This window comes from Aricia agestis, chromosome 10 (assembly GCF_905147365.1).
Source record: "Aricia agestis chromosome 10, ilAriAges1.1, whole genome shotgun sequence".
Classification (NCBI taxonomy): domain Eukaryota; kingdom Metazoa; phylum Arthropoda; class Insecta; order Lepidoptera; family Lycaenidae; genus Aricia; species Aricia agestis.
Genome location: NC_056415.1, coordinates 8,359,877 through 8,372,737, shown reverse-complemented (window position 1 = coordinate 8,372,737; position 12,861 = coordinate 8,359,877). Strand labels below are relative to the sequence as shown.

Genomic DNA, 12,861 nt, shown 5'->3' with positions numbered 1-12,861 from the left:
AGCGTTAAACTGTCTCTCTTGTCATACAATAGAACGAGCACCTGTTTCTGGCATAAATTGACAGCATAACCTGCCATCGATATCTACTACACGCATTTAGCGCTCCAGTTACAATTCCAATACATAACAATTAAAATGTTATGTAATTAACATCCATATACTTATTGATATTATAAATGCGAATAGTATATTTTTGTCTGTCTGTTACGTCTTCTCGCTTAAGCCTGTAAACTGTTCTAAATAGGTATGAAGATACTTTGAGTCCCAGGAAAGGATACAATTAAATGAGTAGGAAGGAAGTTTAACGAGTAACATCTAGTTTATTAATATTATTGCGAAAGACGGTAAGCTGACAAAAGGATGCCGTACTGGCTCTGCGGTTAAAGCGCAAGCGCGCTGAGTCGCGAGTTCTAATACCGCCAAAATAAATATAAAAAGTTAATGATAAAATTTATATATTTTTAATGTTTATACTTATTAAAAAAATATATAAATTTTATCTTTTGTCATAAGGACAAATAATTTTAATGTGGTAACCTTTATTACCTACACGTGCCAACCTCAAAATAGTGATCAAAACAACCTTTTCCTTAATATTATCAGATGTGTATGAATAAGTCATAGTATGACTCATATCGCTTGATAACAGGACAAATCAGTGTTTGTATTTCACCCCTATTATAATAATTATGTGCATTTATTTTAGTTCGCCAATATTAGTTTCGAGAAACTACGACCCAAAAATTGCGAATACACTTTAATTTTTTTAATATCCGTTCTTACAATTAATTATTTCAATAAGCAACGTATTTAAAAAATTGTGAGTTTGTGGGTTTAAAAATCCTAGTTACACATAGTACAATCCTTGCGTTTTACTCAGGTAAAAACTGAAACTTAAATACCCACGTAATAATTACTAAATCTATTAGCTTGTATCAAGGAGTAGACGCTGTTCACAATTTTAAAATCACTTATAAAATATGAAAACCTTTATAATCGGTAAAAATGCGCAAGGTGTGCATATTTAAAGTGCATAAACGTTATCTGTGGAAATACAAAGAGAAAAAACCACCTTTTGAGCGTGAGTACCTACTTTTAGAAAATTTTGTACCTACTGCGTATACTCATTTTTGACAGACTGTAATTACGCATGACGATTTGAATTTCGAACTATGTAGCGGGAATATTATCGAACTATGTATTAGGCAATATGTTAACAAAAAGCATAATATTCGACGTTAGCGATAAGTCGGTCTGTGGTGGTCGGGTGATGCAGATTGCGGCGAATCAATAGGCGCTCGCTGACGGATGACGATCAATAGCCGTCTCCGTGGGGCTTCCTCCGCGACACTTGCACACGATCCTATACCATCTTAAACATCTTACATTCTTGTTTAACTTTGTATAGTATACATGCCGTATACTTTGTTACGTTCCTTAGGATTCGTTTATAACAATACGCGTTTTGTGAAAACTTTTTGTTGTTTTTGTTTATTGCGTTTTCCAACTCACGGGGTTTTAAACGTAACGTACACCACCCTATACTATCGTACATCTTATCTATCTTACATTCTTGTATATAGATTTGTATCTATAGTATCCATATATATTACATGCCTACTTTGTTACGTTCCATCGCTTATAACAATACTCGTTTTAAGAAAAGATTTTGTTGTTTTTGTTTATTGCGTTTTCCAACTCACGGTTAAGTTTTAAACATGAGAAGAAATAAAATGCTTTGCTGGCGTATAAAAATACTACTGGGATAAAATTTCGATAGTAGGTAATGAAATTTCGCCGTAAACATATTGCGGCCCGAAAACATATTAAATTAAAGTACTTAAGTATACTTTGCCATACCTATCAATATTAAGATAAAACTGATTATTATAATCGTTTTTAAGTAACCCATAAGTCATAACTAATAAAATAACATAATATTTACACAACGACTATTACCTATACAATATGGTATGCTTCCCTTTGTCTGGCACATCATAAAACTCACATATCAGATAAAGACTGGACCTTGTGTCCCATCGTAAATATTAACCTTAATTAGAAAGAAGGAATATTATAATACTATCTTTAATATAAAAAAATCTCGTGTCACAGTGTTTGTGCGCGAACTCCTACAAAACGGCTCAACCGATTTTAATGAAATTTTGTATGAATATTCGTTAGGCCTGAGAATAGGTTTTTATCCACTTTTTATATTGATAACTAGCTTTTGCCCGCGGCTTCGCTCGCGTGAAATTCGAAAATCGTGTATAATACGAATATTCCTGCAAAAAGGGGTGAGGGGAAAATTTTTTTACACCAGATATTAAATTGGAAAACACAGTTTATAATATGATGTAAGTTTATTCAAGAAAAAAGTTTGATACAAAATCTGCCCCCTCTTTAGTCCGTTTGAGGGGTGGGGGGTAAAAATTTTATACACCAGATATGAAGTTGGAAGAAGACAAATATATCTGCGAAAACCATATTCAAATCGGATCAGTAGTTTTCATGTTAAAAAAAAGTTTGATACAATATCTGACCCCTCTTCGGCCCCCTTAAAGGGGTGGGGGAAAAATTTTATACACCAGATGTTAAATTGGAAAATACAGTTAATAATATGAAGTTAGTCCATTGAAGCAAAAAGTTTGATACAAAATTTGACCCCCTCTTTGGTCCCCTTAGAGGGGTGAGGGGGGACAACTTTATAAGCCAGATGTTAAATTGGAAGAAGATAAATATATCTGCGAAAACCGTATTCAAATCGGATCAGTAGTTTTCGTGTTAAAGAAAAAAGTTTGGTACAAAATCTTACCCCCTCTTTTGACCCCTTGGAGAGGTGGGGGGAAAAATTTTTGTACACCAGATGTTAAGTTGGGAGAAGACAAATATATCTGCGAAAACCACATTCAAATCGGATCAATAGTTTTCGTGTGATGCTGGAACAAACATACAGACAGACAGACAGACAAAAAACTAACCACAGTTTTGGGTTCTATAGCGATGTAGTAACAGCCCCCGCTTTTTATTTTTTAGATATCTTTAATGTACAGAATTGTCATTTCTACAGTTTTATTATATAGAATATAGATAGAAATTTATACTATTAATAATAGAAACTTATACTAATATTATAAAGTGGAAGAGTTTGTTTGTTTGAGTTCGCTAATCTCAGGAACACTGGTCCGAATTGAAAAATTCTTTCAGTGTTAGATAGCCCATTTATCGAAGAAGGCTATTGGTTATACTTTATTACGCTAATAAAAGCGAAGAAATAGAGGAGAATGTTGAAAAAACGGGCGAAATTATTTGAAAGGGCTTATCTCACGAACTACTGGAGCAATTTTTCTGTTATTTGGCACAGATAAGAAGTATGTGAAGGATCACAGGTTATTTTTTGTGGACTAATTTGTCTGTGAAATATCTAATTTACGCGGGCGAAGCCGCGCAGAACGTCTAGTAATTTATAATATGGAAAAACAACGTTTGCCAGGTCAGCTAGATATATCTGGTGTTGCCCAGTGGCGAGAACAATCGCTTACTATCAGACAATTTTTTTGTTCGTTTTCTAACTAATGGGACTATGTTGATGATGAGATAAAAATAAATTACGTGGAATAAATTACTTTTCAAATTCAAATTAAGTATTTGAATTTGAATAAATTACTTTGTCGCCCTTCGCAAATCTAGAAAATATTATCAAATGCTAACATCAACTAACTGCTAATAATGTCATCTAAACTTTTTTGTGTTTGTGTTATTACTTTAAACTTGTAGACTGTATAAGAAGTTAGATGTAAAATATAAGATAAATAAAATGATTACGTTTTTAGAAGAATATTTGTTGCATCCCTGGGTTGAGAAGACAGAAGTGAGGGGAAGTTCCGGTGTTCCGCGTCCGGAAGACATCTTGATACTTGCGTTTTGCCCATTAAAAAAGTAATAACCGTGTATGGTTATTCTACATCAATACAAAGTACAATATCTTACCAAAACAATTTTTTAATTTACAATTTTTTAAGTAACCTAGTAGCAGAGTAGACAGAATGATAGAGTATGCCGACTTAGAACTGATGTTGAAATTTTTAAATTTGACGTATTATGACGAAAATCGTCGCTAGGGTTGTTAACTGTTACCTACGAATTTAAAAATATGACATATTCGATGGATGTGTTCCTCTTTGGTCGTATTGTTGTTTGTGTTTTGGTACATGCGATTAAAATTGTCAGAATCCAATTTTGAAATCTTTATTTTAAATATTTAAAAATAAATTATATCAGCCAGCGCGAGGCACAATCCGTTCATAATCCTAGTGAAACCCGACGAATTTGACAGATATTGAAACCTATCCGTTTATCTGCAGTCGAAGTACTGCTAGTTATGTCTATTGTGCTAGTAGAATGGTCTCTTTGGACCCGCGGGCCCTTAACAATGGTAACTTTTCAATAAAACACAATTAACTTTCAAAGCATATTTTATTTTAACATAATTTAAAATATAAATCTTGTAAAATTCTGAATAAAATTTTTAACAACTCTTCATAATGTAGTCAATTGTAAAAGTATATATAATCTAACTACTTATAGTACAACTAATATAATATGATTGTATTGAAACAAAACAGTTTCAATTCTCGATATACTATTATCGTATGTATTGAACAATATTATGTAATTCGAAATGTAAGATCCTTACACTTAGACATAATTTAATGTAGGTAACAAACAAGTAAAAACTTTTTTTAATTAATCATAAGGCTAACTTATATTTATATCAAATTACTATCTATTTCACTTATAAATATAAAACAGATACATTAATCCGAATTGGCACCTATTAGCCAGCAAAAATCTTAAAAATATCACTAATATCATTTGCCTAATAACCGCAACAGTCAAAATGACTTGATTTTCTCCAATATTGCCTAAAATACTGATTTTATATCCACAAAAACAACCAATAAAAATAAAACTACCCTTATCATAACATAAAATTAATCCCAACTTAAAATATACATCAACTAGTAAAAAATTTCACCGATGCAAGTAACCAGTATTGTAACTGATGAATGTTTCCTAATCAATTTGTTAATAAAATCTTTATAATGTAGTTTCCTAATCAATTTGTTAATATAAAATCTTTATAGTTTTGTAAATAATGTAGGTCGAAAAAATACTGCTTCATTTTATTTTTTCATTTAGTACACACAGAAGGCGTCCACTTAAACCGCATCAGAAATTGATGGCAAAAAAGACAATATTTTTATCATAATCTCTGCTTTTTAACTGGATCATTAATTTAACAAAAATATTATATTCATTACTTTGATCTATTAAAAAGTTGACACAAATCGACCACTCAAGTGTTTGTGCAAATTATTTTGCGTAACCTTTTTAGCATGATAGTTTTGTCAGACGTATAATAACGCACGATTTTAAAAATGTCTCTACTCTGGTCATCAAATCTCAACAGACCAATGACAATAATAACAATTGGTGACAATAATATACCTCAAAATAACGTAAGTATTGTAATTTTGCGCGATTCTATGGCTGCAAAAATAATTACAATCATTTTTTACCAATTTATACATTTATGAAACTTAACATAATATCTCCGCTGCACATATCTAAATATACCGGATATATCTATCTGAATATTTAATCTAAATATTCAATAAAGAAATGTAATGCAACAAATATTATTTGCAAAATAAGGAGATCTAATTGCCATTGCACTTGCAAGGTAATAAAATTACATAATATTATCAACAACTCCTACAATCAGATAAGGCATTACTTACATAGTGGCATCCAATTTTAAAAAACATTGGAAGTGTAAATGACATTTAAAAATATATTCAAGGCACAATTTTTGTTTTCGAATACAATGATAAGGCACATCATAAAGATCAGTTTCTCTGACCGTGACTTGTCCACATATGCTCCTTGAATGTCTCTCTCATAGTGAAAGATCGGGGACAGAGGTAGCAACACAGCCTGTTTGTTAGATCCGAGTGCATTAACCTCACATGATACTTCAGAGCAGATTGGTTGGAGTACTTCATTCCACAGTGAGGACAATCACCGCATATGGCAGCATGATTGGACTGCTGGTGTGATACTGCCTGAGATGTCGATGCCCCACTATTCAGAGTGGGAACAGACGACATGCCAGCCAGAAGTAGCAGTGCCTGCGACTGCTGCTCCTGGGAATAGGGACCCTCCGATTCTGTGCTATCCTGTTGCTCCGACAATAGGACCTCTGGTTCATACTCATTATCAGATTTTGGTGAAGACTTTTCCGTTTTAATAGTTGATTCTTCAATTGTAGGGTTCTTGCTGGGGCTCTTAGCTATAGGATTATAATCTTGGTGTGTGTCCTTGGGTCGTGATCCGGTATGTATGTCAGTTGCATTTGGCACTCTCTTTATAGAGGGACTTGTCGTGTTTGTATCACATTTAGTGGGCTTAATACCTAAAAAAAAATGAGAAAGGTTAGGTAAACGGAATTGATAGAAAAATCAACATAGTTATACATAGATATAACATAGTTATACTGACGACCTCAGTGGCTCAGTGGGTGGGCTGTCGGCAGCTCAAGCCGGGGGTCGCAGGTTTGAATCCCGCCGATGGAACCAAACGTTTTCAAAGTTCCTGGGTCCTGGATGTGTATTTAATATGTGTATCATATAATAAAAATCTTAAATATATGTAAAGTATAAAAAGTATTAAATATATATCCATTGTCTGGTACCCATAACACAAGTCCTTCAGGTACTTAGCACGGGGCCAGACTGACATGGTGTGAAGCGTCCACAGATATTATTATTATATTACTATATTTAAGAACAAAACAGATATGATTCGTTTATCTTAATTTGTTAATGTATTGCCTACCTGATAGTAAAGATCTGGCAAGCATACTGTTTTCGTAATCTGGCAGGCTGTCATCATTTTCTGTAACCAAATTCTGTGGTGATGTGTTTTCTTCTATCCATTCAGTTTTCACTGTCACTGGAATGTCCTCTGGTACCTTTGCCTAGAAAAAAATAACAAAACTATTAAGAGTATTATATTTTCTTTATGTATATTAATGTTTGTTCTGTTTTAAAAACAATTATATAAATCTTTCATGGAATATGTTAATTATTAATAGGGCCCAGATTTATAAGTAAATACTCTTTTTATTTTAATTTTTTACTATTCAGTGACATCTCTAGTAAAATCCACCATTTTTAGTTTACAAATTTTGAAGGCAGGTGTCTTTCGTGGTCATTTTGTGTCCACATAGCTTCTTATGTTGATGGTATTTACATATTATATATATATCCGGGCCCTAATTACTAATTACCTGAATAAAGCTTTTCCCATTTGTAACCGCTAGTGTGTCCTGTTTTTTATCTACATTATTATTTTCAGTAAAAGAATTATCACATTTGGTTTGAGGGCCATTGTTTTTGATGTGGTTGTCACATGATTCAACAGTTTTAACTTTTTTATTGTAACCATCATTAGGAGGAAAATCACTTGGTTTGTCCGATGTGCTGCTTCTTCGTTTCTTTAGGGCAGGAATTTTTGTTTCCTTGTGACAACCAACATTATGCTTTGAGGATATTGTGAGCTGAGTATAGAGCTTGTTTGTCACATTCGGAGATGCTATATTTTCATTCTGTAAAAAAAAATTTTTAGTTACGAGTTTAGTCTAGTTAGCACTTATTGTCTACAGCAAATATCAACAATAAGGGAGTGCAAAAAATTTAGTAAAATCTTAACTATCATACAAATTCAATCAGTACAAAATTAATAAAATCTTACATTTTGTGTTACTCCTGTTAAACCTTTAACTTGGAGCAAGGCAGCTGTGTGTAAGAATGAAGACAGTTTGCTTTCTTCTATGTAAACCTCTCCTTGGTACATATACGATAGTAAACCGAGAATATCATCAGAGGACACATCTTTTAGAATGATAACAGGATGTTGACATGGATTTTCCTATAAATTGTAAACAAAGACGGATTAGTATTAAAGTACATTTTACTTACCGTGTTGCAATCAATAGGTTTATTTTTCGAAGGTTAAAGCATCCTAAGTCATTCACCTTGAATACATTCCTAAAGTAGGGACTGCAAGCTGACAGTATTACTTTGTGGGCCTTGATATTTTTCCCTTCGCAAGTAAGCGTAACGTCAACCAAGTCTTCAGAACACTTCAACGAATCTAAAGCATTCACAATGTTCGTTTGAAAGTTATTCCAACGTAAGCAAAACTGGTCTGCCATCACTATGTTTTCGTAAGAAATATCTGCAAAGTAAAAATTGTTAGCGAACGGCAACGGTATCGAGAACAACACGTTATTATAGAATTTTCTAACACATACCAGTTTAGTACGACTCATAACCGTACAACACAACATTAGATTTTCTATTTAGATTTTAATTTGTTTTGTTTTTATTAAAAGAAATGTAATTACGGGTATAAAATGAATAAAAATAAAGTAATGACCTCCAATGACACAGTCTTCTTTCACTTTTTGTTGAAAACCATAGTGTTTTTTTCTCTAGACAGTCTAGACTCTATGGAGCACAAGAAAAATATATCTGTCAAAAAAAAAAAGATGAAATTAAAAAGTGGCAACATCGTAGTGTCATCCCTTTCAAATCCATAGACTATCTATAAATATCTTAGTCTAAGATAAATACACTATTATCTTAGACTAAGATATTTATAGATAGTCTATGGATTTGAAAGGGATGACACTACGATGTTGCCACTTTTTAATTTCATCATTTTTTTTTTGACAGATATATTTTTCTTGTGCTCCATAGAGTCTAGACTGTCGTTCAAATCAATGTTATATACATAGACATAATATAATATATTATGTCTATGGTTATATAAAAGAGATGACACTATGATGTTGCCACTTTTTAATTTCTTCACTTTTTTGACAGACATAATAGAGTAAAAAATTAATATGTACTACGTACAACCATGGGCGTACCCAGGTTCTGGGCCAGGGGAGGGCAAATTACGCTGATTCTGGGCCAGGGGGGGCAAATCAGATTTTTTATAAGCTAGGTGTTTATAAAGAATAAATAATTAATAATGTATTGCAAACAAATGGCAAAAATTCGTTATTTTTAAAAATGAAAGTACTAGATAATATACTTAGTAGGGACGTCAATATGATCCAGGGGGGGGCAGCTGCCCCCCCCCCCCCTGCCCCCTCCTCGGCACGCCCATGCGTACAACGTAGTATATATTAATTCCATGGTTGGTACTTGGTACACCCATAAAGTTAATATACCTAGCGGAATAGAGCAACAATCTCGAGCTGTCAAACGAAACCGAAATTGGTTTCATCTGAGTGTAAAAATATGTGTACGAATACACTTACACAAGCATGATAGAACATGATTTCTATGAGATTAAATTGTCAACGTGCGGCACGTGCCGACTGGACGTCAAAAACAGAGTGCTTCTGTCATGTATCACACGTCTTTTTTTACCACGCAGTGTTACTGATAGTGACATCTCTCTTGCTCAGGCCTTTGTTTCTCTATTCCGCTAGGTATATTAACTTTATGGGTACACCGTACACGGTCGGTTTATGGCTTCTACAGTCTATACTCACTCGGGCTAGCGGTCGTTGACTCCCTGTCAAAAACTTGTCATACTATCACGCGATGCGATTCGGCATTCCGTGATAATATGGATGCGTGTAATACCTGCCATTGGCCATGATAAAAAAAACAGTCACATGTGTGATGTGACATATGTCATATTGACGTATGTGTAAAAATTGTAAAATGGTGAATCCGGAATTCGCACTAATGACTAATCGCACTCATATTTATACTAGTAATCTGTGAATCGCACTTTGCATGTGATAATTTGTGAATTCAAATGTGAATTGAATTATTGCAAACTTGCATCTCCACCCAAACAGGATTTAAACTACGTTACAATTACACCTGTGATTACAAATATTGAGAGAGCAGTGTTGAGGATAACAAGGTTTAAGATTCATTAATAGACAATAAAATATTTACATTCACGTTTCAGAAATCCATAGTAAGTACCTACCTAATGCCTACCTATTTCACGATTCGTTACTTTAGTAAGTTATTATTATTAACCGATTTTGGGCTCATATGTTGCAGAGTTCTTTTAGATTGTAAAATGTTTAACACCAGATTCCCAAGTTAACATCAGTTCACCACGGACGTAAAAAAAGTATTTTTACGTCCGTGCAGTTCACTTTGAAATCTGGTGGTCACTTATTCAAACTTAAAAGGCCTTGATTAAACCAGCACTTATTTTAGAACTCAATAGAGCTATTATTATTTTTGTACTATTGAAGGTCCTCATATTCATTTTAATACAAAATATGGTCTTCATAATTTTAGATATATCAATATGGAACTTTTAGACATTATGAAAAACCTTACTATAAAAACAAATGACAGCAAAGAACAATTCTTTAAATCAATTGCTGCTGAAATTGATAATGTACCAACAGAAATTGTTATTGCTGACTACACAGACAAAATGTTATTGATATTATCACAATACCAAAAGATTGGAAGCATGTTAATGATCCAAAAGGATCAAGTTCAAAACCCTCTAGTTACAGATAATATTTATACTACAAAAGTTATTTTTGGTGCTACAGGAGAGGAACAGCAAGTAGCAGCGAGATATTTGGCGGAGGCGCTGAATATCACCAAACCAATATGTATTTTTATTAATTTAAAATCATATGATATTGAAACGGTCAAGGCCTGCAGAGATATTATTCTTGACCTGAAGGGAGATTCATAGTTATAAGATGACAGAAATCTCGAAAAAATTTAAGGCTACTATCCAATATTATGGTCAGCTAGTGATAGGTCCTCCTGGAGCGGGTAAAACTACTTACTGCCATGAAATGTCAAAACTGCTCAAAAAACTTGGTAGAAAAATTATCATTGTCAATTTAGATCCCGCTAATGATAATGTTAATTACGAGGCCGATATAGATATAAGAGAGCTTATAAAGCTGGAAGAAATCATGGAACAGCACCAACTGGGACCTAATGGAGCTCTTATTTATTGCATTGAGTATCTGGAAAAAAATGTTGATTGGCTCTTAAACCAAATACAGAGTGACCAATATACTAATTACATATTCGATCTGCCCGGGCAAGTGGAACTGTACAGCCATCACAATGCACTCAATAATATATTTTCAAAACTAGCTTCTGAAGGACATCTGCAGTTATGTGTCGTCCACCTGATAGATTCTCATCACTGTGCCGATGCTGGAAAATTCATAGCAGCCTTGATCCTCTCCTTGAGTGCTATGTTAAAATTGGGCTTACCGCATATTAACCTCTTGACTAAAATGGATTTATTAAAAAAACATTCAGACAAGTTACAGTTTGGTATAGATTTCTATACAGAAGTTTTAGACCTCAATTATCTACTTGATAGTTTGGATAATGATGCAATCACTAGCAAGTACAAAAAACTTCATCATGCCCTAGTGTCTGTTATTGAAGATTACAGTCTTGTTTCTTTTCAACTGGTTGATGTTTTGACGGAGAAAAGTCTTATCAATGTAAAAAATTTAATAGACAAAGCCAGTGGATATGTATTTAAATCAGAGGAAGGCAGACATATAAATAGTATGTTGGCTTGTGCAATGGGTGTAAATGATAATTCTGATTATAATATGGATATGGAATAAATGTTATTTGTATAGACTTATGGTTTTTCAATTATTATTATTCATTACATGAAAGCCTTTCATTCTGTGTAATAAAATTTCGGACCATCTCAGGAAATTGTATGTGTAAACTGTACATCATATTGAACACTTAATTAAACGAGCAAACGGGTCACCTGATGGAAAGCAACTTCCGTCGCCCATGGACACACGCAACATCAGAAGAGCTACAGGTGCGTTGTCGGCCTTTTAAGAGGGAATAGGATTATAGGGTAGGGGAGGTAAGGAAGGGGATAGGGAAGGGTAGGGAACTGGGCCTCCTGTAAACTCACTCGGCGAACTGTGAGCCCGTGGTATTTCTCCGGTCGAGCCGGCCTATTCGTACCGAAGCATGGTTCTACCACATAAAACATTTGTATTGTTGTACAACATATCAAAGAAGACTTAGTCAGTCTTGAATCTTGAGTCCACAAAAATGCTAAAGATCCTCATTCCATCAAAAGGGCGCCCAAGTGACAATCGATGGTACTAACGTGATGCCACACAAATTACAATCCATACATATTAACATCTTTGACGAGAATTGCAAACTGATTAGAGGCGTAGCTACCAACGCATATGCCGTATCAAATATACGGGGCCCTATTTCTTTTACTAAATTTACAAAATAATATGAGAAAAGAAAAAGACAAATTTTCCTAAGGGCCCCCAAACAAATTCTATAAAATATATATTATGGGGCCCCACTAAGGCACACTACGCTTCTGAAACTGATCATACTTTTTAGGTTTCGTTTATGTTGGAACTCGAACATAAATACTTACGAAATTGTACAGTATACAGGTTGATCATGATTTCGTAGATTAATGCCATGATGTTACAGATTTTATAGGGATAAAATATCTTTTGCAGATGTCGAAGAATAAATCCGCTCTGTATGTCAAGCTTTTGGAAGAAGAAAACAGGATTGACACTTTACTATCTAGTGATAATAATAAATTTATACAAGTTCAACTTTTGCACTATTACAATGATATCAAAGATGCAACTCAAATCGTCATCAACCACATTGCCAACATAGAAGACACATCTATATCTGAAATTCACAAACGGTTAAATCTAAGTGATTGAAATAAAACACTTTTTTT

The 12,861-nt window shown here is 33.7% G+C and overlaps 2 protein-coding genes across 3 annotated transcripts; one reads left to right on the top strand and one right to left on the bottom strand.

Moving 5' to 3' along the window:
* Positions 1-4,601: 4,601 nt before the first annotated feature.
* LOC121731227 (modifier of mdg4-like) lies at positions 4,602-8,557 on the bottom strand. Of its 2 annotated transcripts, none has more exons than XM_042120583.1 (6): positions 8,506-8,557; positions 8,102-8,304; positions 7,819-7,995; positions 7,355-7,672; positions 6,901-7,042; positions 4,602-6,478 (listed from the first exon to the last, which is right to left on the bottom strand). In XM_042120583.1, the coding sequence occupies exons 2-6, from the start codon at positions 8,279-8,281 to the stop codon at positions 5,913-5,915; spliced, it is 1,383 nt and encodes a 460-aa protein (XP_041976517.1). In that variant the 5' UTR covers positions 8,282-8,304; positions 8,506-8,557; the 3' UTR covers positions 4,602-5,912. The 2 variants fall into 2 exon arrangements, with proteins under 2 accessions (XP_041976517.1, XP_041976516.1); XM_042120582.1 differs by lacking the exon at positions 8,506-8,557 and adding an exon at positions 8,381-8,488.
* A 1,255-nt stretch (positions 8,558-9,812) lies between these two features.
* LOC121731398 (GPN-loop GTPase QQT1) lies at positions 9,813-12,859 on the top strand. The gene is made up of 3 exons (XM_042120803.1): positions 9,813-10,077; positions 10,679-11,572; positions 12,626-12,859. The coding sequence occupies exons 2-3, from the start codon at positions 10,835-10,837 to the stop codon at positions 12,842-12,844; spliced, it is 957 nt and encodes a 318-aa protein (XP_041976737.1). The 5' UTR covers positions 9,813-10,077; positions 10,679-10,834; the 3' UTR covers positions 12,845-12,859.
* Positions 12,860-12,861: the final 2 nt, after the last annotated feature.